The sequence below is a fragment of the Brachyhypopomus gauderio genome, chromosome 8, assembly GCF_052324685.1.
Source record: "Brachyhypopomus gauderio isolate BG-103 chromosome 8, BGAUD_0.2, whole genome shotgun sequence".
NCBI lineage: Eukaryota > Metazoa > Chordata > Actinopteri > Gymnotiformes > Hypopomidae > Brachyhypopomus > Brachyhypopomus gauderio.
In genome coordinates, this window is record NC_135218.1 from 3014060 (window position 1) to 3039474 (window position 25415).

The following is a 25415-nucleotide window of genomic DNA, read 5'->3' on the forward strand; positions in this document are numbered from 1 at the left end:
CAGAGGCACAAATGCTTTACGAATGCTACGTAAACTACGCTGATGCACTTTCTTTACTCGTTTTGTTGGTATCCACGAGCCAAAATATGACAGATGTTTATATTTACATTTATCGTCTCTTAATTACATAAATGTACTTAAACAAGATTTACCATCCCCTCACCATTGCAGCCAACAAAGAAATCATGAATGGGATGTACAGGTGAGCCTTTTTAACTGGGGTCACCAATTCTGACAGCAGCCATCAGAATATGTGACCCCACTGAATCTCCAGGTAACAATAGTAGCCTACGGGGTTGTTAAGCTGTGACGCATCATCTTTGCGAAACGTCACGTCCGGGTCCAAACACTCGCTGCATTGAGTCCCTTAATATGCCGCAGTGCTGTGTGCCCTGCTGTTTTAACAGATCCGAGTCTAAAACAACGACCCTTTTGTCTTTCTACCGCTTTCCTTGCAATGAGAAAGAGAGAAGAAAATGGGTGCAGTTGATAAGGTAAGTTCTATTTCTAAAAAAAATCTTGACAGTGCCTCCGTGGGCGCTAATGCTAGCTAGCTAACCCCACAGAGAAAAAAAAGCCAACTTGCCCCTTTTTGGATTGCTTGATATTCTAGCTATGGGTTTAATACAATGTTTCTTGCCACATACAGATATTTTAGTTCTTGTTTTGTTTTATTTGTTGTCCAGCTAAAGTAAAGCTAAAGTAAAGATAGCTCTGGTTAACTTAGCTAGTGGCGCTAACACTAGCTAGATTAGCTAGCTCGTAAAAGGCAACACCAGGATATCTTTTTGGATATCCTTGATATATTGTATGGATACACACACAACGGTTAGCTGATCAGGAGTGTCCGTAAAAATACCAAGCAAAAATACAGCTGATGCTACTGTTGCATCCTATATTTACCTTTTTCAGTATGCATATACATTACTGCTTAGCCCGTTTCCATTAGTTTATTACTGCCGTACACTTACCATACATAATTCTCACATTTTATTGCAATATATATATATACACACACAATTTTATAAGGTCCTTATTTCTTTAGCACTTTGTTAGAGGAACCCAAGTAAGCTGTGACTAATGATTAATGATAATTTTTTCTTCTTTTACAGACGTGAAAACTTCACCCCAAACTGCAACTCCAGGGTGTGTAGTTGGCACTTTCCCAATGGCAAAGCTGCTGGACCTTCGCGATTCGCTTGGAACCAGGGAAAGGCTTTTCATTTTCCTGACCACCCCAGCAATCCCCCTAAGCAGAAGAAGCAGATTGTCCCTTCCAGTGATGATGCAACAGACACAGGACACACAGCTGACATGGCAACCCCACAAACCCCTACTACATCCCAACCAAGTCTTGTCATGCTTGAGGTTGAGAATGACATGCTTAGAGAAGAGAACAAAACATTGAAAGAACAGTTGGAGAAACAAAAGCAAACCTTTTCTTTCAGTCAGATTTCCTCCCATCCTAACAAAGTCCAATACTACACTGGATTACCTGATGCTGCCACAGTATTTTTTTTGGAAGCACTTCTTTCTAGATTTGAGCTACAGTATCATTCTGATTGGACTGTCCAAATTATGCCCCTTATTGATCAGTTACTCCTTACTTTGATGAAGCTTAAATTGAATTGTGGCCATGTAGACCACAACCTTGCAACAAGGTTTAATTGTAGCACAGCAACTGTAACTAACATCTTTACCACCATCATCTGTGCTCTGTATGATATTTTGTATGTCGGTCTACTTGAAAACATCCCCTCCACGGCCAAGAATCAGACTTCGCTGCCAGACTGCTTCCGACCTTTTCCTAACTGTAGAATAGTCCTTGACTGCACAGAGGTTGCTGTCTCCAACACAGAGAGGCTTGACACACAGTGTCATTTGTACAGCCACTACAAAGGACGGACCACGCTAAAGGCACTAATTGGTGTGGCTCCCAATGGTGTGATTACTTTTGCCAGTAACCTGTACGGTGGGAGCGCCTCAGACAAGTCAATAACAGCTGACAGTGGACTTCTCCAACATCTACAAGCAGGTGATCTGGTTATTGCAGACAAGGGCTTCACAATTCGGGACATTTTGCCAGAGGGAGTTCTTCTTAACACCCCGTCTGTTACATGGTCATGTTCCGTCTCTTCTGTTTCTTGCGTTTCAATAGTTTTTGTGAAGTGTTAGCCCCGCCCTCTGTGTTAGTTTGGTTTCTAGAGTCACTCAGCTGTTTTGAGTTCTCGGCTGATTAGTATCCAGTTATATTCTTCGATGTCTAATCTCCTGGCGTGAGTCATCCTGTTCGTTACCCGTGCTTAGTCTCACCGTTTCTCCGTGGGTAGATTTCGTCTGTCTAGTCCGGTACTGTTGTTCTTCCATTTCTGGTCGTTGAGTCGTGCTCACCTGTCGTTCCGGCTTTCTTTATCTACGCTACCAAAGTTAAGTAGTCTCTCGCTTTGATCCTTGAGGTTCTGGGGTTGTTAGGTTTGCAGAGCCGTTTATTCTCTGCGAGGTTTCAGTGTGCATGTGTTATGTACTGTCAGTGATCTAGTCATCACGTAAAGAGTGTTACTGCCCAGGTTGCATACGTTATGTACTGTCGGTGATCTAGTCGTCACGTAAAGAGTGTTACTGCCCATGTTACATGTGTTATGTACTGTCGGTGATCTGGTCTTCATGTAAAGAGTGTTACTGGCCATGTTACATGTATTATATACTGCCTGTCTATGAAAGTAGATCTGTCTCGACACGACTGGCCTATGTAAGGCTTTGAGTTATACTGCATGTCTGTTAAAGTACTGCTTGTCTGTTAAAGTAAAGCTGCCTCGTGTTTAACATGCCTCGCCGTTCCCGTGCGTTAAGGGTTGGCACGATTCGCCTCCAAGAGGCTCAGAGTGTTTCTCTCAATAAATTGAGTTTTCTTCCGCATTTGCGTCCGTCTCCAAGTTGCGAAACGTTACAGAATGACTCACCAAATGAGGACGCAGCGAGTAAACTCAGTGTGGACTCTCCATTTGAGGAGGGAGGTTGTAAAGAGACTATGTTGGTAACTGTTGGTTCTGAAGTAAAGCCTTCTATTGCGAGCCGTGTTGAGAGCAGACTAATGTATTCGAACCAACTTGGTGTGTTGCAGTCGGAGTTTTCGTTAGACTCGGAGGGAAAACCTGTTATTTTACCTTCTATCATGCCCTGCCCTTATGAATTTAGTGGTGAAGGAGATAATGTTGATTGTTTCATTATGCGATGTGAGCTGTATTTTCAACATTTAACTTGCCCTAAACCTCCAGATAATGTAGCCGTACTCTTTATGAGATCTCTCTTACGGAGTGTAGCTCTCGAGTGGGCGGACCTTGTTTTGGCTACTAGACCAGAGGAGGCCTGGACCATTGATGGATTTTTTCGGTTTCTTAAGTTGAGGTTTTCTAGAACTAAGGTCCTACGTAGTCCAGATGCCAATAGGATTCCTTCCATCAAACATTTGAACCCCTTAGCTACATCGGGGTTGAGATGTTCTGTAACGGGTGTACCTCCTGATTGTCGACCTCTCATAACCCATCTTTTTGACCCTATCTGTTATGTAGGGAAGAAAAAGAGAGTTAAGGAGGCTGCACTGCCTGATTCCCAGTCTGAACCGGAGGCCGCGCTGCCTGACTCCCAGTCTGAACCGGAGGCCGCGCTGCCTGACTCCCAGTCTGAACCGGAGGCCGCGCTGCCTGACTCCCAGTCTGAACCGGAGGCCGCGCTGCCTGACTCCCAGTCTGAACCGGAGGCCGCGCTGCCTGACTCCCAGTCTGTCCCGGAGTGTCCGCTGCCTGACTCCCAGTCTGTCCCGGAGTGTCCGCTGCCTGACTCCCAGTCTGTCCCGGAGTGTCCGCTGCCTGACTCCCAGTCTGTCCCGGAGTGTCCGCTGCCTGACTCCCAGTCTGTCCCGGAGTGTCCGCTGCCTGACTCCCAGTCTGTCCCGGAGTGTCCGCTGCCTGACTCCCAGTCTGTCCCAGAGTGTCCGCTGCCTGACTCCCAGTCTGTCCCGGAGTGTCCGCTGCCTGACTCCCAGTTTGTCCCGGAGGCCATTCTGCCGGACACTCAGATGGAGTCGGTTCCTGTTCATCCAGCTTACCAAGAGCCTCTATGCGGTACTTCTGTTACAAATTCGACCACAGAAGAGCCTTCTGGAAGTGCCCTTTCTATTTTTGAACTTTTAAACAGCTTTGACTGTAGGACTATGCCCTTACTCCTTGCCCCTGTTCCAGGTTATGTTTTAGTCCCTGTGCCTGTTATGATGTCTTTGCCTGTACTGGTTCCTGTTGTTCGGGAAGTGTGTAAACATTACGTTTCTGTTCCTATGTGTTTGTCTATGCCTTGTGTGCTTACGTATTGGGTGCCGGTGCATATGTCTGTTGTTTTGTGTATATTATCTGTTTTTGTGCGTTCATCTGGTGTTAGTTTTGTTCCTCATGGCCCCTCTTCGGGGTCTCCGTTGGGTTCGGGTTTAGCTGAGTCTGTGCCTGCCAGTCCGGTGTCCGTAGCCCTGGATCCTGTCCAGTGCCCCAGGGATCTGCGACCCTCCCATTCTCTTGGAACAAATTCTCAGTCGGTCGGGCCCGTATCTGCATCGGCTGGTGCCTCGGTACCGTCTTTGAGTGGTCCTGCGCTGTGGTCTTCGTGTTCTGTTAGGGATCCTTCGGGTTCATTTTGCGAGTTGTCTGGCCCACGGTCTGATTCATCGTCTGTTTCCTTTGCCCATTGTCAGTCCTCTTTTGTCCCCTCTGGGTCCGAGTTGTCCATGCCGGTTGTTATTCCGGTGTCTAGTTCGTCTTCCCTGGCTTCTTCTGGGTTTTTATCTGATTCTATCGGTCCCCTTTGAGGGGATTTTTGCGTGCCCCAGTGTGGCACGCTTTAGGGGGGGGTACTGTTACATGGTCATGTTCCGTCTCTTCTGTTTCTTGCGTTTCAATAGTTTTTGTGAAGTGTTAGCCCCGCCCTCTGTGTTAGTTTGGTTTCTAGAGTCACTCAGCTGTTTTGAGTTCTCGGCTGATTAGTATCCAGTTATATTCTTCGATGTCTAATCTCCTGGCGTGAGTCATCCTGTTCGTTACCCGTGCTTAGTCTCACCGTTTCTCCGTGGGTAGATTTCGTCTGTCTAGTCCGGTACTGTTGTTCTTCCATTTCTGGTCGTTGAGTCGTGCTCACCTGTCGTTCCGGCTTTCTTTATCTACGCTACCAAAGTTAAGTAGTCTCTCGCTTTGATCCTTGAGGTTCTGGGGTTGTTAGGTTTGCAGAGCCGTTTATTCTCTGCGAGGTTTCAGTGTGCATGTGTTATGTACTGTCAGTGATCTAGTCTTCATGTAAAGAGTGTTACTGGCCATGTTACATGTATTATATACTGCCTGTCTATGAAAGTAGATCTGTCTCGACACGACTGGCCTATGTAAGGCTTTGAGTTATACTGCATGTCTGTTAAAGTACTGCTTGTCTGTTAAAGTAAAGCTGCCTCGTGTTTAACATGCCTCGCCGTTCCCGTGCGTTAAGGGTTGGCACGATTCGCCTCCAAGAGGCTCAGAGTGTTTCTCTCAATAAATTGAGTTTTCTTCCGCATTTGCGTCCGTCTCCAAGTTGCGAAACGTTACACCGTCTTTCTTGCTCAACGGACAGTTTACACAGGAGGAAGTGAACAATAACAGACTTATCTCCTGTGCAAGGATACATGTGGAGCGGTCTATTCAGAGGCTGAAACTGTTTTGCATTTTGGACCACATCCCTTACCAGTACAGGAAAAATATTAACAAGATACTGAAAGTATGTGTGTGTCTTACAAATTTGCAAACCCCAATTCTCCGTGAAATTCAATGAAATATCTGATGTATGTAAATCAGTTAGCAGGACAGTGGCAAATTAAAACATGTTTACAATTATTGTGACTGAAGAATGATTTACACAACTTTGCAGAAAACCTTTATTAAAAAAGTAAAACCAGATTAAAATGTTTGTCTTTTTTACATTCAGGAACATGTTAGTGTTGTGATGTGCTACAACCTAATTCACTATAACTCAATCTGCACTTGTAATGCATTGAACAATATGTAATCGCTTTATCCCAGTCAAAATACTCAATGTAGTGCAATTGTGCTGTTTCTGGTAATGTGAAGGGCATATTAGAGTACAAAATACAGAAGTCATACCTGAGGCGGTTCAGATCTCAAAATCCACCCATTCCAGTAAAACGCCCAAGCTGTGACAAAGATGCCAGGGCCCATTCCTTGTCATGTTGTGTGACAGGTCTTTTGATTCCAGCTTAAATAAAATGGAGTAACATTAGTAATTATGACTTATTTTATTACACACCTTTAATTGTAGATTTTTAAAACATGCAATATACACTATAGTCTCTCTCTAGTCTGCTCTAAAATAGATTAACAAATTGTGAGAGTTTATCAGAACTATTCAATTAATAAAAGTTAATCTCACAAAATTCAATGGCTTTGAAATTACATGGTTCAGGTGTGTTGCCAGCAGGCTGAATGTGAGGGGCTGAATGTCCTCCAGGACCAGGTTTGGAAACCGCAACTTAAAACTGCATAGCGTTAAGCTAATAAACCATGCAACATTGACATCAATTGCAAATTATTTACTAACCTCGTGATGTGGATGGGGCCATCTCAGATACTCTCTTGGCTGCAATTTCGTCCGTTTTCGGTGTCTTCGCCCTTTTCCACACGCATTCCACATCGGTGCGGGACACGTTTTTCTCCACCCAAATCAACAAGGCTGCCATATGATGGCACTTGTCTTTACCGATTGGGCAAACGCAGCTGCTGTACCTCACTGCCTGACCCTCAACGTGTACCTGTATTAAACGTTATTTGACCCATACTCACTTCAGTCACCACACCTCAACCTCAATTCACCTCAACTCACCTCAACCTCGTAAATCGTCTTTTTCATGGACGCCTGGACTCTACCCCTAAATATACCACCTGGGAGAACAGATACACTTAGTACTCTATTGAAGTTGAAAGAGTTTAGACATTTTTTAACCCTCAATGGTGCCTCACTAAAGAACGAAGTTATCGTAAACAGGTTTACAGGCTCCGCCATCCTTGTTTGTTTGGACCCGGAAGCGGCTGAAACGTCACGCGTGTCGTCACACTTAACAAGCGGACACCGTGACCCCACAATAACAGAAAACAATGAAAAAATAACCCTAACCTTTTATTAGTCTATATTTAAACATTTTATCCAAATGTTTAGAATAACCATTCGTAATGACAGCATCTTGCTTACGATGAAGCTTGCTATTTTCTTGTAAAATGAAAACGAAACATTGTTTAAGTACATTTATGTAATTAAGAGAAGATAAAATGTAAATGATCTGTCATCTTTTGGCTGGCGGACACTAACAAAACGACTAAAGAAATGCATCAGCGTAGCATTCGTAAAGCGTTGGTGCCTGTAAAAAAAAAGACTCGAAAGGACTTGAAATTCCAAGTTTCGGACTTGGGACTTGACTTGACGGTTGCCTGTCTTGACTCGAGACTTGACTTGAGTTGACTGTCTTTGCTTGAGACTTGACTCAGGACTTGAGGATAAAGACTTGGACTTACTTGAGACTTGCAAAACACTGACTTGGTCCCACCTCTGCTGCTCTCTTTGCCTTATGACACATCTCCTTGTACCTCTGTCTACTTTCTTCATCTCACTGAAAATCCTAATTCTTTTTAGCCAACCGCTTTCCTCTCAAACTTTCCAGAACTTCCTCATTCTACCACCACGACTCCTTGTCTATCTTCCTCTGTCTTGAAGTCACACCAAGTACCTTCCTAGCCACATCCCTCACTGCATTTAAAGTCTCATCCCAGGTATCCAGAACTCCACCACCATTACCCAGTACCTGCCTCACCTCATCCCTGAATTTTACACCACAGTCCTCATCCTTTAATTTCCACCACCTGATCTTAGGTTCCACTCTCACTCTCTTCCTCTTCTTCACCTCCAAAACCATCCTACATATCACCATCCTATGCACTCTCCCCTGGTAACACCTTGCAATCACTAACCTCTTTCAGGTTTTGTCTCCTACAGAGGATATAGTCGACCTGTGTGCATGTTCCCCCACTCTTATACGTTACCCTGTGCTCTTCCTTTTTCTTAAAGTAAGTGTTAACTACAGCTAGGGGTGTGCGATATATATCGTCTACGATAATATCTTAATTGCCGCGTTAACGATGTGTAAGATGACGTTATCGAGTATGCTACAGACGGGGGGGGGGGGCGCCTCGGCTGCTGCGCCTCGGCTGCTGCGCGTGCGCATTGAGAGTGTCCATACTGTGCGCTAGCATAAATGCCTAATGCTAAACATGAGTGAAGCCACTGCGCCAGCCTCGCAATCTACCGCCTTAATTTTAATTCCTAGGCGAGGATCATCTTCACTCGCGTGGAGATGGTTTGGATTTGAAAAGACTGACACTGGTCAAAAGACACCAATTTGCAAACTTTGCAAGAAAGCGGTTGCCGTAAAAGAAAGCTCGACAACTAACCTGTTCCATCATCTCCGAACAAACCACCGTAAAGATTATGAGGAATATGAAAAGCTGCGGGAGCCCGCTGTCAAAGACAAACCTGAAACAACTAATGTGTCTGGTAAAACACACACACAGCAATCATTAACAGAGGCATTTAATTAAAAAGTGCCTTACGACAAAAAAGGCAGCAGGTGGCAAGAGATAACAGACGCGGTCACATATTATATCGCAAAAGACATGGTGCCTATTCAAGTAGTTGAGCGAGATGGCTTTAAACAACTTTTAAACACTATAGATTCAAGATATAAACTGCCTGGCCGAAAATATTTCAGTCAAACCGCTTTGCCCAAACTGTATGAATCATGTCGCCAAACTCTGGCGCATAAACTAAAAGACGTCGCACATTTTTCCATCACGGCGGATTTATGGTCAAGCAGAACGTCTGAGCCATACCTCTCACTGACCGCGCATTTCATCGACGAATTTTGGCACCTGCAAAGCTACTGTTTGCAAACATCATACTTTCCTGAAGATCACACAGGAGAGTTAATTGCCCAAGGTCTGCAAGATGCGCTGGCATCTTGGTCGCTGCGAGAAGACCGCATGGTGTGCATGACAACAGACAGTGGGGCTAATGTTGTCAGTGCACTACGGATAAACAAATGGAAGAGGCTTCCATGTTTTGGACACAGACTGCATATTGCTATTGGTGAGTAACTTTTATATAATGCAATTGAAGTTACACTTTGTTACAGTAGTGTGTGCAAACTACTTTATAACCCCTTTATAACCCTATGTGCTCCGCCTATCTATCTATCTATCTATCTATCTATCTATCTATCTATCTATCTATCTATCTATCGTGAAAATGTTATGTACATTGTGTAACAAAGCAAAGCTGTTGTTGTATGCAAATAACAATATTTTAAATAGTACATGACATTTAAATATAATGTAATATATAACAGGTTGTAATTATATATATTACATTTTTCAGAGAGGAGCATGCGGGATCCGAGAATAGACAGAGCCATTGGAGTTTGCAAGAAGGTGGTCGGAGCTTTTTCCAACAGCTGGAAAAAAAAGAAAAAACTTGCTGATGCACAAGAGCAGCTGAAGCTCCCGGAGCATAAACTCATCACAGAGTCACCAACAAGATGGGGCTTAAGACAGCGCATGATAGAGAGATTCCTTGAACAGGAAAAGGCCATTCGTCATGTGTTGGCTGAAGACAAAAAGCTCAGACACCTTGTCCCAACATTGCAGGATGTGGAGGTACTGGAAGCGGTCAGCAAAGCACTTGGGCCTCTTCTAGAGTTCACAGATGCTCTTTCAGGTGAGAAACTTGTAACAGTTTCCTACCTAAAACCTGTGCTGGCTTTGTTTAACACTGAAGTCCTGAAGATAAAATCTGATGACACAGACCTAACCAAAAAAATCAAACAAACTATACTTGAGTACCTTAACACAAAATACACAGAGGACTGTGTGGACGAACTGTTGAGTCTGGCATCAACACTTGACCCCCGGTTCAAAAATCGCTACAATGATGATGACACAATCAAAGTCATTGTGACAACAGCTACAGCAGAACTACAGGCTATAGCAACAGAGGAAGATAGCCCTACCCAAGGTCTCTCAACTGCTTCAGCTCAGGCATCAGCAGCAAAAGTTGGAGGAGATGATGACACAGGAGAGCCAGCAAAGAAGACACAAAAGTCTTTTAGCAGTTATTTTAAGAAATTGCAGGAATTCAAAGAAGGTGAGTCCCTGCACACCATAATTGAAAAGGAGATCAAGAGCTACTTGATGATACCAGAAGTGGACAGTGATGTAAATCCACTTGACTGGTGGAAAATGCAAGAAGTAAACTTCCCCAGATTGGGTAAACTTGCGAAAAAGTACCTGTGCATCCCTGCCTCAAGCAGCCCTTCTGAGAGGGTTTTTAGCACCGGAGGAAATATTGTTACATGTAACCGTGCTGCTTTGAAGCCAGATGCTGTGGACAGGCTGGTGTTTTTGTCACACAACTTGAGGTAAATCCCAAGAAGCCCAGTGCATCTTAGAATTGATGCTGGAAAATGCTGCTATTTTTTCTGTCCTTCTGTCATTTTGATACAAAGACAATGTTACTTTCTTGTCTGAAAATTGTAGACTTTGTTAACATTAGAGTAATTGGATTACAAATGCTTTAAAAACCTTTTTCCCCCCAGAAGTGCTGCAGCTTTTTGGCAAGTTCTTCAGTTTGTTTAATACGTTTTGTTATGTGCAATATTATATGTACATATATTAATATTTTATATAACTATTATACAGTATTAAGATTATTCATTTACTTTAACATGCTATAGTTTTTTGACTTTTGTGCAATTTGACCAAACTTGAAGCAAGTAATTTGTTTACAAATGTTGTATTTGTTTCTGTTTGTTGAATATTTGTTCTATTTGCACTATTGATTTCAATGTTTGTTTGTTTGAAATAAAATGTGCCTTAAAAAAAGAAAATGCATTAAGTATATTGTTTCAATTAATATAATTAGTAAGAAATAATTAATATCATTTAAGAAGTGCAAGCTAAATATATAAAGGATTTAAACAAATTTTTAAATAATGCAAAATATCGTCTATTATCGTTATCCACAAAATTACAGAAAATATCGAGATATCATTTTTTGGCAATATCGCACACCCCTAACTACAGCCATCTTTATCCTTTTAGCAAAATCTACCACCATTTGTCCTTCCATATTCCTTTCATTAACACCATATCTACCCAACACCACCTCAACACCACTGTTCCCTCCACCAACATGTCCATTTAAATCTGCTCCAATAACCACTCTCTCTTTTTTAGGAACCTGCAAAACAACTTCATCTAACTCTCTCCAGAATTCCTCTTTCTCCTTCAAATCACAACCTACCTGAGGAGCATAAGCACTGATGACATTCATTATCACCCCATCAATCTCTAACTTTACACAGATCACCCTGTCACTTACTCTCTTTACCTCCACCACACTCTTACTAAACTCATCCTTCAGGATTACCCCTACTCCATTTCTCTTCCTGTCTACAACATGATAGAAGAGTTTGAAGCCACCATCAATGCTCCTGGCCTTGCTCCCCTTCCACTTGGTCTCCTGTACACACAGTATATCTATCTTTCTCCTCTCCATCGCATCAGCTAGCTCTCTCTCTCTATACCTGTCATAGAGCCCACATTCATCATACCAACTCTAACCTCCACCTTCCTGCTCTGCCTCCTCTCCTTCAGCTTCAGAACTGTCTTCCCCCCTCTCCTCCTCCTCCTCCTTGTCCCAACAGTAGTCCAATTTCCACTAATGCCCTGTTGGACAACAGCACCAGTGACGGTCGTTGTTTTTTTTTTTCCACTCAGAATATTTTATTTTTGTCATTTACAAGAAAACAAATATAACATAGTGTCAATGGGATACACAATCTTAACAATAATATTCATATATCGTCTTATAACGTGTGTGTATGTAACTTCCATTCGACCCATTTCTTACATTTCCCATGGAATTTTGTTTGTTGGAGTCTCAATTTGTGCGTGAGATGTTCCATTCCGAGGATCTCCTCGACTGTGTCCAACCAGATCCTCAGAGTGGGAAGGTCCTCTGTTTGCCACTTTCTAGTAATAACCTTCTTGGCTGCAGCCAATAGAATTTTTACTAAATATGTGTCCTTGTGCTGTATGGTGTCCTCTGTCAGGTTACATAGGTATAGTATCTTACATGTCTTTGGTATCTCATACCCCAAAATAGTTCTAATGCCCAACCATACATCATTCCAATATTTAGCTATTTTATTACATTCCCAAAATATATGACTATGACCTGCATTCTGCTCTCCACACCCTCTCCAGCATGTTTGTTGTGTACTTGAATAATTGCTTTTTGATTTAGGAGTGATAAAGAATCTGATAATGTTTTTCCAACAAAATTCCTTCCACATCCTGGAGTTGGTGGTGGTTTGCTGAATTTCACAAATATTGAACCAGTCCTCCTCCGATATCTGTATTTTGCTTTCTTTTACCCATCTGTCTCTTATATACAGTGTAGAGGTTTTTCTATTTTTCTGCAGTCCCTGGTATAATGATGATACCACTTTCCCAATGTTTTTATATGCATTACATATTAGTATTGTAATTTGGTTCATCTCCTGGGGAAGATCTGGCCTTATTTTCTTCTCAAAGAAATCTCTAACTTGGTAGTATCTGAACTGATCACAATCTTCCAATCCAAATTCCCTCTTCAGTTTTTGAAAGCTTTTAATTTTGCCCTGTTCCATTATTGTACATATTGCTGTAATCCCCTTGTTCATCCATTGTTTGTAGTTTCTATCCATTTCCCCTAGTTTAAAATTAGAATCACAGGTCAGCCAGTTCAGAATTTTTATTTCCCTCTCCAAATCGTATTTCCAAACTACCCTAAACCAGACTTCTAAAGTGAATTTATTAACTGAATCGAGCCTGGTTGTGACGCTGGGTGCGAGGCGATGGACGAGACAGGAATCCTTTAACTTGTCCGACGTCACGTTTATTTACAACATATAAATAGCGCAGCCAGCACACGATAAACACTCAACAGGTAACTACACGTAGACTTCTAACACACACAGATACGTATGACTCAGACAACGACGAGCACAGGACACTGTGCAAACGTACATTAAGTAGACAAACCACATAAACCCCACGTGATGACAAGATGAGCCACAGGTGAGACGAATCAGCACAAGACGTAACCGCACCCACGGAGATCCACTGACGCAGACGAGTAGACGCAGACAACGTAAACACACGCCCAAAAGGGAGGGGTCGGGGATCTCAACATGACAGACTCCCCCACCAAGGGCACTACCCGTCCCGGGGTTCCAACAGGACCAAGTGCCCCGAACCCACATTGATGGGCGGATCCGACGTGCTCAGTCCTGTGTCTGGGAGGTGACCGCCCTCGGTGGAGAGTCCGCCACGAACAGCATAGAACACCCTCCCTGGGAAGACCGGGGAAAACACGTTAGACAAACATAACGGGTGTGTGTTTACAAACACACAAACAGGAACATTAACACACAGCGGCACGAGAGGAAAAAGGGGATTAGGCAGACATACGGGAATACACACGAACACTGGGACAGACACACACATAAACGGCGCCAGGCTTCATGCCAGGAGGAGAGCGGCCAGCGGAGAGAAGCCAGGAGCTGCAGGTGCTGCAGTGGGCGGTCCTCTTCTAGCCCTCGCCGCAAACCCTCCACCGGGTGCAGCGCGGCTGACGGACGCGCCAGGTGCTGCGCGACTGGTCTCTCCAGTAGCCCCCGAGCCCCTTCGCCTAGCGATCGCTCTCCAGACCTGGCAGTGGGAGCATCTTCCTTGACCTCCATCTCCTCCTCACTGCCCAGGCTCCAGCTCATGGACTCCTCTGGGCTGCCACCCCTGGGGTAGTCCATGTCGCTTCCCTTGGAGCGTTCGGGGGATACGCCCACCCAGGGCCGGTGCCAGAACATGTACAGTGAGGGGGCGTCAGAAAATTTCGGGGTGGCGAACGTAAGTTGTTGAGCGGGGGGGGGGGGGGGGGGGGGGGGGGGGGGGAGGGGTGCGTGTAACGATTGTCGAGCGGCCGAGGGGGCACCATGGTCTTGTTTTTTACATTGAGGGGGTGGGTCACCTCGCCTGAGGGGGCAACGCCCCCATTCGCCCCCCCGTGGCGCCGGCCCTGCGCCCACCTCCAGACTGTTCCTCCCCTTCACGGTCCCGGCGGAGAGCTCCGAGGGGGTCGGACTCTCTTCCTCCTCCTCCTCCGTGTATGACTCACCCTTCGTGTGCTCGCAGCCACCCAAGCACACGGACGGAGGGTAGTCCTCTTCCTCCTCCTCACCGTAATCTACGGTGGGGGCAGAGCACACGGACGGAAGGTAGTCCTCTTCATCCTCCTCTTCCTCACCGTAATCTATGGTGGGGGCAGAGCACACGGACGGAGGGTAGTCCTCTTCCTCCTCCTCTTCCTCACCGTAATCTACGGTGGGGGCGGAACACACGGAGGGAGGACAGTCTTCCTCCTCTTCGCCCTCACCATAATACTCAGTGGGGGCGGAGCACACGGAGGGCGGATGGCCTTCCTCCTCCTTTTCCTCCTCGCTCAGAGAGTCCTCCCCCTCAAACTCACTTTCAGGGGTCTTCTCCGTCGAGCAGAGTTCGAAGGAGCCCACCCGCAGTGGCGAGAGTCCCCTGGTGAGAGAGGGGTGTCGCTCCTTCCAAATCCGCACCGCGGACTCACAGTAGTAGTCCGCCCTATCCGGGCAGGATGTCTCCTGAGCCTGACGGAGCATGAGCGCACACACTGGGTCCTGCTCCATCATCTCAGGAGTCACCGTGGCTTTGTGGTGCTGGGCAGGGGAAGAGGCATGGTGTCACTTGCGGGGTTTCCGGCCCTTCTTTGCCCGGGTGACGTAGCCTGGCATTCTTTCTCTTGGTACGGCTCGTTGTTCTGTGACGCTGGGTGCGAGGGTGGGTTCGTAACTTCCTCAATTATATGTATAGTCCTCCTTATATTATCTTGTGTTTAACGCCTCTTAATAAAGCCGCATTGATCTTCACTAATTAATTCTGTCATAAATTTTCCTATTCTCTTATCCAGGATGGTCGTATATATCTTATAATCACAATTTAGTATAGATATTGGTCTATAATTTTGGCAGAATTCCCCTCCTTGGGAAGAACTGTGATTATTGCTTCCCTCCAAGAGGTAGAAATCTTGCCTTTTTTAATGATTAATTGAATGCTGCTAATAACATTGGTTCTAATTCCTTTTTAAACATTTTATACCATTCGGCTGGGAATCCGTCACTTCCTGGGGCTTTATTTGATTTTAACTTTTTAATGGCTTCTTCCAGTTCCTTTGGCAGTCGTTGTTAACCCGGGCCTCAATCGATCCGGTATGGAATTTCTATTTTTGATCCGCATCATTTGATTTGGCGCAGTTTTTACACCTGATGCCCTTCCTGACGCAACCCTCCCTATTTATCCAGGCTTGGGACCGGCACTAAAATACACTGGTGTGTGCACCCTAGTGGCTAGGTTGGTCACTCATGAAAGTATAATAATCCATAATAAATTATCCAGCCTTGACGCGGCTCAGGGATTATGTCACACGCAGCCATGCGTGTCACATGGTCCTGTCTCCCTCCTGTCAGTCATGTCTTCTGTTTTGTTCCCTGTGTGTCTGTCTTTTATTTTGAAATTCCTAGTTGTGTCTGTCTTCACTTCCCTGCCTTGTTCTCTGCCCCTCGTTATTGCTTTCTGGTGTGTCTTGTTGAGTCCCTTGTTTGGTCAGTGTATTTAAGTCTTGTGTTTAGTCTCTTGTGTTGTCTGTTATTGTAAGTACCTCTTGCTTGTATGCTATTTGGTATCTTGGTGTCTGTGTCTGTAATATTAGTCTGTATGTACTCCTTGTATTTTGCATTCTCTGTTAGATGCACTTTGTGTGATTTTGGACAGTACGTGAAATACGGATGTTTAGTCACCCTACTTTAAGAGAGCTGGACTGTTTCCCATACCTAGCCATGGCACGTTTAATCGCTTCAGCTCTTTCGGCGGGTTCTTTATACGTCTTGTCGTGTTTTGTCTCGAAATGCTTTAAGACAGGGGTAATCAATTAAATCTTTCCGCGGTCCATTTTTGGCAGATAGCTCAGACCTCAGGGGGGTGGCGAACGAAAGTTGTTGAGCGGGGGGGGGCGCGAACGTAACACTCAAATGGGTTGTGAACGTAACACTCGTCTGAAAATAAATTCTCCGGTTTAAAATATAGTCTCCTGTTAAAATTTTTTTGGCATTTGGGTCCGTATCCAGTTAATCAGGAATGTGATTGGGTCCGGACAGGACGGCGTTCGGGTCCGGATCCGGACCGCAGTCCGCCATTTGGTGATACCTGCTTTAAGAAGTTCGGCACGCAACGTTGTCATAGCACAGTGTACACACAGCACGATCTTTGACATACACCAAACCATAGTCTTCCGTCCAGGGCTGAAATGCCCTCGCTTTGTTTTTTAACCGGAGGCTCTGTTCTCTTGTAACGCTATCAGGTAGGCTAGCTGACTTGTATTAGGCTAAATTTAAACATGGGTCTGTGGCGGGAGCTAAGTGCAGAGCGTTGAGGAGAGATTTCGATTGGAGGATCGTGTTCTCTGTCTGTGTCACGTATGACCGTGTCCCCCTCCGTTAGCTGTCACTCCGAACCCCTCGTGTCTGTGTTCCGTACCTGTTTACCCCGCCCCGCTCGTCCGGTATTTTGAATTGATTTGTGATCGTGTCTGTCCCATTGCTGTTCTCTGTACCCGACCGTTTTCGTGTTTCTCCTGTTTCCCGTGCTCCCTGTCTTGTAATGCCTGTCTTTGCGTGTTTCTCGGACTGCCCTCCTGCTATCGACCCTGCCTGGCTTTCAGACGATGATTACGGTACTCCCCTGAATAAATCTCGCTCTTCTCAGCACTTGTGTCTGTCCTCTCGCTCCGTGGCGCGAGCCACATTACATAATACCGGAACAACCAAGGACACAGCGAGAGAGCGAGACTCTGGTGAGTTCGAACACTGTAATGAGATGTTGGCTGGATTAATCCGGTTCGACTCTCCGGTATTGCAGTACGAACGAACCAGAGACAGGAAATCCCCTTGCGCTGTGGGTACAGGGGAGTCTCGTCGCTGTAAGAACAAAGCGAAGACAGTTCCAACGTCTGGCTTTGGCGACGAGCTACCTGGTAAGCGCTATGTGTCTGCCCAACTCCAGCCTGTAGCGCGAGAGTCGGGCAGACCAAATGAATGTGCAGACGAGCGTTGGCTTGGCTCTCGGTTGGCTTTCAAAAGTCATTGTGAGCTCCCGATACCTCCGACGAGGCGGAGTCACCAGGAAAGCCACCGAGAAGCAGTTGTGTCTGTATGTTCTTCCAGGCGCAGACCGGACCGGGGAAGGAGGAAGACCACGCCCCCAGTTCAGAGCCCCGCCGCCACAGCGCATGAAATCGTCGTCTTCCTGGAAGAAGACCTCCCTCCGCTACTCCCGGAAGCAACCCCCCGAAAGCTCCCCAAGAAATTTTTTGGGGGTCGTACAAGCCACTCGACAAAGGAGTGGCTGGCTGAAACCCGGAATGACGTCAGTATGGCGGACACGCCCCCCGGTGACATCAGTATGGCGGACACGCCCCCCGGTGACGTCAGTATGCCGGACACGCCCCCCGAGGACGTCAGCCCGATGGTGGTTCCGCCCCCCGAGGACGTCAGCCCGATGGTGGTTCCGCCCCCCGAGGACGTCTCGTCCACGCCGGCCGCTGTCCCCGTGACCCAGGAGGGGTCGTCCACGCCGGCCGCTGTCCCCGCGACCCAGGAGGGGTCGTCCACGCCGGCCGCTGTCCCCACGACATAGGAGGGGTCGTCCACGCCGGCCGCTGTCCCCGCGACCCAGGAGGGGTCGTCCACGCTGGCCGCTGTTCCCGCTGCCTGCCTGCCGGCTCCTGTTCCCGCTGCCTGCCTGCCGGCTCCTGTTCCCGCTGCCTGCCTGCCGGCCCCGCCTGTTCCCGCTGCCTGCCAGCGGGCCCCGCCTGTTCCCGCTGCCCGCCAGCGGGCCCCGCCTATTCCCGCTGCCCGCCAGCGGACCCCGCCTGTCCCCGCTGCCCGCCAGCGGACCCCGCCTGTCCCCGCTGCCCGCCAGCGGACCCCGCCTGTTCCCGCTGGACGCCAGCGGACCCCGCCTGTTGCCCTTGAGACTGTGCTGCCCCCTGTTGGGCATGGACTTTGTGTGCCCCCTGCTCCGCCCTGTGCCTCCTATGTTCTGTTGCCCGTGTTCCCCTTGCTCCCTGGTCCCATCCCTGGTTTTGTTTTGGTCCCTGTCCCCGTGGTTGTGTCTGTCAAGGTCTGTGTTCCTGTTCCCGTGTCGGTTTCCCGTGATGTCCTCTCTGTCCCTGTCCCCATGTCTGTTCCCCAAGTTGTTACCCACCTTGTGCCTGTGCCTGTCTCCGTAGTCCATGGTGTCTTTGCCTCTGTGTTTGCCTCCACCCTGTTCCCTGGCCCCACTCCCGTGTCTACTCCCGGTCCTGTCCCGTCCGGCCCTGCTCCCGTGTCTCCCCCTGGCCCTGCCTGTACTACCGTGCCCCGACCCGGCCCTTGGCCAGTCTCTGCTCCCCTGTCTCCGGTCCCTGCCATGCCCCAGGTCCCTCGTCCTGTTTTGTCCTGGTCTGTTCCTCCGGTCTGTCCTGTGTCCCGTGGTCCCCTGCCCTGTCTGCCCTTGCGTGCCCCGGAGTGGCACGCCTTGAGGGGGAGTACTGTCACGTATGACCGTGTCCTCCTCCGTTAGCTGTCACTCCGAACCCCTCGTGTCTGTGTTCCGTACCTGTTTACCCTGCCCCGCTCGTTTGTCTCTGTGATTACCTCGTTTGTTCCCACGCCCCTTGTTATTACCGTCACCTGCCCCTTGTTTAATGTCTGTGCATATAAGCCCCTGAGTCTCCCTTGTCCTTCGTCCGGTATTTTGAATTGATTTGTGATCGTGTCTGTCCCATTGCTGTTCTCTGTACCCGACCGTTTTCGTGTTTCTCCTGTTTCCCGTGCTCCCTGTCTTGTAATGCCTGTCTTTGCGTGTTTCTCGGACTGCCCTCCTGCTATCGACCCTGCCTGGCTTTCAGACGATGATTACGGTACTCCCCTGAATAAATCTCGCTCTTCTCAGCACTTGTGTCTGTCCTCTCGCTCCGTGGCGCGAGCCACATTACATAATACCGGAACAACCAAGGACACAGCGAGAGAGCGAGACTCTGGTGAGTTCGAACACTGTAATGAGATGTTGGCTGGATTAATCCGGTTCGACTCTCCGGTATTGCAGTACGAACGAACCAGAGACAGGAAATCCCCTTGCGCTGTGGGTACAGGGGAGTCTCGTCGCTGTAAGAACAAAGCGAAGACAGTTCCAACGTCTGGCTTTGGCGACGAGCTACCTGGTAAGCGCTATGTGTCTGCCCAACTCCAGCCTGTAGCGCGAGAGTCGGGCAGACCAAATGAATGTGCAGACGAGCGTTGGCTTGGCTCTCGGTTGGCTTTCAAAAGTCATTGTGAGCTCCCGATACCTCCGACGAGGCGGAGTCACCAGGAAAGCCACCGAGAAGCAGTTGTGTCTGTATGTTCTTCCAGGCGCAGACCGGACCGGGGAAGGAGGAAGACCACGCCCCCAGTTCAGAGCCCCGCCGCCACAGCGCATGAAATCGTTGTCTTCCTGGAAGAAGACCTCCCTCCGCTACTCCCGGAAGCAACCCCCCGAAAGCTCCCCAAGAAATTTTTTGGGGGTCGTACAAGCCACTCGACAAAGGAGTGGCTGGCTGAAACCCGGAATGACGTCAGTATGGCGGACACGCCCCCCGGTGACATCAGTATGGCGGACACGCCCCCCGGTGACGTCAGTATGCCGGACACGCCCCCCGAGGACGTCAGCCCGATGGTGGTTCCGCCCCCCGAGGACGTCTCGTCCACGCCGGCCGCTGTCCCCGTCACCCAGGAGGGGTCGTCCACGCCGGCCGCTGTCCCCGCGACCCAGGAGGGGTCGTCCACGCCGGCCGCTGTCCCCACGACATAGGAGGGGTCGTCCACGCCGGCCGCTGTCCCCGCGACCCAGGAGGGGTCGTCCACGCTGGCCGCTGTTCCCGCTGCCTGCCTGCCGGCTCCTGTTCCCGCTGCCTGCCTGCCGGCTCCTGTTCCCGCTGCCTGCCTGCCGGCCCCGCCTGTTCCCGCTGCCTGCCAGCGGGCCCCGCCTGTTCCCGCTGCCCGCCAGCGGGCCCCGCCTATTCCCGCTGCCCGCCAGCGGACCCCGCCTGTCCCCGCTGCCCGCCAGCGGACCCCGCCTGTCCCCGCTGCCCGCCAGCGGACCCCGCCTGTTCCCGCTGGACGCCAGCGGACCCCGCCTGTTGCCCTTGAGACTGTGCTGCCCCCTGTTGGGCATGGACTTTGTGTGCCCCCTGCTCCGCCCTGTGCCTCCTATGTTCTGTTGCCCGTGTTCCCCTTGCTCCCTGGTCCCATCCCTGGTTTTGTTTTGGTCCCTGTCCCCGTGGTTGTGTCTGTCAAGGTCTGTGTTCCTGTTCCCGTGTCGGTTTCCCGTGATGTCCTCTCTGTCCCTGTCCCCATGTCTGTTCCCCAAGTTGTTACCCACCTTGTGCCTGTGCCTGTCTCCGTAGTCCATGGTGTCTTTGCCTCTGTGTTTGCCTCCACCCTGTTCCCTGGCCCCACTCCCGTGTCTACTCCCGGTCCTGTCCCGTCCGGCCCTGCTCCCGTGTCTCCCCCTGGCCCTGCCTGTACTACCGTGCCCCGACCCGGCCCTTGGCCAGTCTCTGCTCCCCTGTCTCCGGTCCCTGCCATGCCCCAGGTCCCTCGTCCTGTTTTGTCCTGGTCTGTTCCTCCGGTCTGTCCTGTGTCCCGTGGTCCCCTGCCCTGTCTGCCCTTGCGTGCCCCGGAGTGGCACGCCTTGAGGGGGAGTACTGTCACGTATGACCGTGTCCTCCTCCGTTAGCTGTCACTCCGAACCCCTCGTGTCTGTGTTCCGTACCTGTTTACCCTGCCCCGCTCGTTTGTCTCTGTGATTACCTCGTTTGTTCCCACGCCCCTTGTTATTACCGTCACCTGCCCCTTGTTTAATGTCTGTGCATATAAGCCCCTGAGTCTCCCTTGTCCTTCGTCCGGTATTTTGAATTGATTTGTGATCGTGTCTGTCCCATTGCTGTTCTCTGTACCCGACCGTTTTCGTGTTTCTCCTGTTTCCCGTGCTCCCTGTCTTGTAATGCCTGTCTTTGCGTGTTTCTCGGACTGCCCTCCTGCTATCGACCCTGCCTGGCTTTCAGACGATGATTACGGTACTCCCCTGAATAAATCTCGCTCTTCTCAGCACTTGTGTCCGTCCTCTCGCTCCGTGGCGCGAGCCACATTACATAATACCGGAACAACCAAGGACACAGCGAAAGAGCGAGACTCTGGTGAGTTCGAACACTGTAATGAGATGTTGGCTGGATTAATCCGGTTCGACTCTCCGGTATTGCAGTACGAACGAACCAGAGACAGGAAATCCCCTTGCGCTGTGGGTACAGGGGAGTCTCGTCGCTGTAAGAACAAAGCGAAGACAGTTCCAACGTCTGGCTTTGGCGACGAGCTACCTGGTAAGCGCTATGTGTCTGCCCAACTCCAGCCTGTAGCGCGAGAGTCGGGCAGACCAAATGAATGTGCAGACGAGCGTTGGCTTGGCTCTCGGTTGGCTTTCAAAAGTCATTGTGAGCTCCCGATACCTCCGACGAGGCGGAGTCACCAGGAAAGCCACCGAGAAGCAGTTGTGTCTGTATGTTCTTCCAGGCGCAGACCGGACCGGGGAAGGAGGAAGACCACGCCCCCAGTTCAGAGCCCCGCCGCCACAGCGCATGAAATCGTCGTCTTCCCGGAAGAAGACCTCCCTCCGCTACTCCCGGAAGCTACCCCCCGAAAGCTCCCCAAGAAATTTTTTGGGGGTTGTACAAGCCACTCAACAAAGGACTGTTCCCGCTGCCTGCCAGCGGGCCCCGCCTGTTCCCGCTGCCCGCCAGCGGACCCCGCCTGTCCCCGCTGCCCGCCAGCGGACCCCGCCTGTCCCCGCTGCCCGCCAGCGGACCCCGCCTGTCCCCGCTGCCCGCCAGCGGACCCCGCCTGTTCCCGCTGGACGCCAGCGGACCCCGCCTGTTGCCCTTGAGACTGTGCTGCCCCCTGTTGGGCATGGACTTTGTGTGCCCCCTGCTCCGCCCTGTGCCTCCTATGTTCCGTTGCCCGTGTTCCCCTTGCTCCCTGGTCCCATCCCTGGTTTTGTTTTGGTCCCTGTCCCCGTGGTTGTGTCTGTCAAGGTCTGTGTTCCTGTTCCCATGTCGGTTTCCCGTGGTGTCCTCTCTGTCCCTGTCCCCATGTCTGTTCCCCAAGTTGTTACCCACCTTGTGCCTGTGCCTGTCTCCGTAGTCCATGGTGTCTTTGCCTCTGTGTTTGCCTCCACCCTGTTCCCTGGCCCCACTCCCGTGTCTACTCCCGGTCCTGTCCCGTCCGGCCCTGCTCCCGTGTCTCCCCCTGGCCCTGCCTGTACTACCGTGCCCCGACCCGGCCCTTGGCCAGTCTCTGCTCCCCTGTCTCCGGTCCCTGCCATGCCCCAGGTCCCTCGTCCTGTTTTGTCCTGGTCTGTTCCTCCGGTCTGTCCTGTGTCCCGTGGTCCCCTGCCCTGTCTGCCCTTGCGTGCCCCGGAGTGGCACGCCTTGAGGGGGAGTACTGTCACGTATGACCGTGTCCTCCTCCGTTAGCTGTCACTCCGAACCCCTCGTGTCTGTGTTCCGTACCTGTTTACCCTGCCCCGCTCGTTTGTCTCTGTGATTACCTCGTTTGTTCCCACGCCCCATGTTATTACCGTCACCTGCCGCTTGTTTAATGTCTGTGCATATAAGCCCCTGAGTCTCCCTTGTCCTTCGTCCGGTATTTTGAATTGATTTGTGATCGTGTCTGTCCCATTGCTGTTCTCTGTACCCGACCGTTTTTGTGTTTCTCCTGTTTCCCGTGCTCCCTGTCTTGTAATGCCTGTCTTTGCGTGTTTCTCGGACTGCCCTCCTGCTATCGACCCTGGCTGGCTTTCAGACGATGATTACGGTACTCCCCTGGATAAATCTCGCTCTTCTCAGCACTTGTGTCCGTCCTTTCGCTCCGTGGCGCGAGCCACGTTACAGTCTGAGATTTTTTATTATTATTATTATTTTTTACTGATGCTGGTCCAGCATGTCGCGTGCCAGTGATTATGCCTCGGCGTGCCAGCAGTGCCGACCCCTGATATAAATACACACAAAGATGAGAATTTTTTATCATTCCCATCTTTTCTTTGTTTATATATCTCTCTAATTGTTATTGTGACCAGCGTCAGCCAGAGGAGGATGGGTTATCCACTGAGTCTCTCCTCATGCTCTTAGGGAGTTTTTCTTGTCACTGTCACCCTTGGCTTGCTCACTGGGGGCTTGGACTCAGACACTTGTAAAGCTGCTTTGTGACTGTTGTAAAAAGCACTATATAACTAAAATTTGATTGATGTTTCTTTTCTGTTATGGCTGAATTTGATCATTGCCTTTGCTTTTCAGTGATTGTTCATAGCCTATCCCTTTACAGGCCTTTTAACAGGTAATTTGCAAAAGTAACATTTTTACACTAATGTTACATAGTCTTTCTACTTCAGACACTATAAATGTGCTATAAATATCCTGAAGTCTGGAAGATCACAACCACATAGCTGATTTGATTGTAGACCTTGATTCCTTTTCAATGGATTCAGAAGCTATTGTTTTTTATACCAGTACCTGCAACTTTTAGAGAAATACCTGTATGTAGATTATTATGGTCTGGTTGCCCTTCTGTTAATTTAAGTGCTTGTCAGCTAGCTTTGAATGCTGCAGGCCACATTCTTGCCAGGAAAGTTGGCAATTGTGGTAGTGTATTACCACAATAATTAGATTTACACTGACTCCCTATTAAATTCAAGACTACAGTCTTATAATGTTTAAAGCCCTTGGTGCTTTTGCATATTTGGCTGAACTAATGCTAATCCCTAGACTTGGTTTTGAGTGAAAAAACATTTTATTATATAGCTCCAGTGCAAGTGTGACGGGCAGGGTGAGCGAAATAAAATAGAAGCGATCACGATATATGAAGGATATAATGACCAGCGGTCAACTAGTACAAAGATAAGACATATATAGACGAACAAATGACCCTCAGGTGAGATGGATCGCGGGCTATGCCCACCTGAGTGACGAACACAACACCACAACTGCCGCTGTAGATGGAGGCGACCAGTAGGGGGCCCGCCATACCGTGACAACAAGGCACTATTTACACCACCAGAGCCTGCTGAGACCTTTGATCTGAGGGAGCCTCTACTGAAAAAAGTTAGGTGCGGAAAGCTAGGGCCAGTTCAGAACCTGGACCAAGTGGAATGTCCTACAAGGTCTGCAAGCACTGTCCCAGGTTGCTGAATTGCCTCTGGAAGATCTTGAGGGTCATCTGGAGGAAGGGCAAAACAGATTGCTTGTGGCATTTTGTAGAAGATGTATGGATACCCAAAGAGGAAGACTCCAAGAACATCAGCCAGTTCAGTATAATCTCGCTCCTCAATGTTGAAGGGAAGATTTTCTTCAGTTTTGTTGCTAAGTGACTAAGTTCTTCTTGAACAGGTACATCGATACCTCTGTGCAGAAAGGGTACCAGGGTGCTTAGAGCACATTGGAGTGGTCACTCAGTTCCTGAGGGAGGCAAGGGAGAGCAAGGGCAATCTGGTGGTGCTTTGGCTAGACCTTGCCAATGCCTATGGCTCAATGCCACACAAGCTTGTTTTTGAGACCCTTGAGAGGCACTATGTTCCATTCAGAGTAAGAGACATCATCCTTGAGTGCTATGGAGACTTCAGTCTGAGGGTCTCTGCAGGGTCAATTACATCAGAGTGGCACAGGTTGGAGAAGAGAATCATCACAGGCTGCACCGTCTCAGTGATCCTGTTTGCCCTAGCAATGAATATGCTTGTGAACGCTGCAGAGCCAGAGTGCAGAGGTCCCAAGTCCAAGTCTGCTACCTGGGGCAGAAGTGACAGTGAAGACTGGCAGGAAGTGGAGAGCAGAGACTGCAGAGGAGCAGGCTGAGTCTCATCTGCGCCACAAAGTCCTGGTGGGAACAATATCCTGAGGCAGGGCTGGATTAGGAACCACCCCTTCCATCCAGTTTGACAAGGCTCAGGGAATGGAGTGGAGGCAATTAGTCCAGGAGGAGGTGAGAGCGGCGGTGAAGGAGGAGATGTCCAGCAGAGCAGTGGGGATGAGGAAGCAAGGCA

General features: G+C 49.0%; 1 protein-coding gene across 1 annotated transcript; it reads left to right on the forward strand.

The window, feature by feature from the left end:
- Window positions 1–316: 316 nt before the first annotated feature.
- On the forward strand, window positions 317–5976 carry LOC143521199 (uncharacterized). The gene is made up of 3 exons (XM_077013814.1): window positions 317–494; window positions 1113–2112; window positions 5602–5976. Exons 1-3 carry the CDS (start codon window positions 373–375, stop codon window positions 5836–5838), a joined length of 1359 nt encoding a protein of 452 aa, XP_076869929.1. The 5' UTR covers window positions 317–372; the 3' UTR covers window positions 5839–5976.
- The last annotated feature ends 19439 nt before the right edge of the window (window positions 5977–25415 follow it).

What these genes read in the sequence shown, in the direction of transcription:
- LOC143521199 (XM_077013814.1), top strand. Translation starts at nt 373, where the DNA reads ATGCCGCAGTGCTGTGTGCCCTGCTGTTTTAACAGATCCGAGTCTAAA. An exon ending in AAATGGGTGCAGTTGATAAG is followed by an intron (nt 495 to 1,112) that starts GTAAGTTCTATT and finishes CTTCTTTTACAG; the next exon opens with ACGTGAAAACTTCACCCCAA. An exon ending in TTCTTCTTAACACCCCGTCT is followed by an intron (nt 2,113 to 5,601) that starts GTTACATGGTCA and finishes TCCGTCTCCAAG; the next exon opens with TTGCGAAACGTTACACCGTC.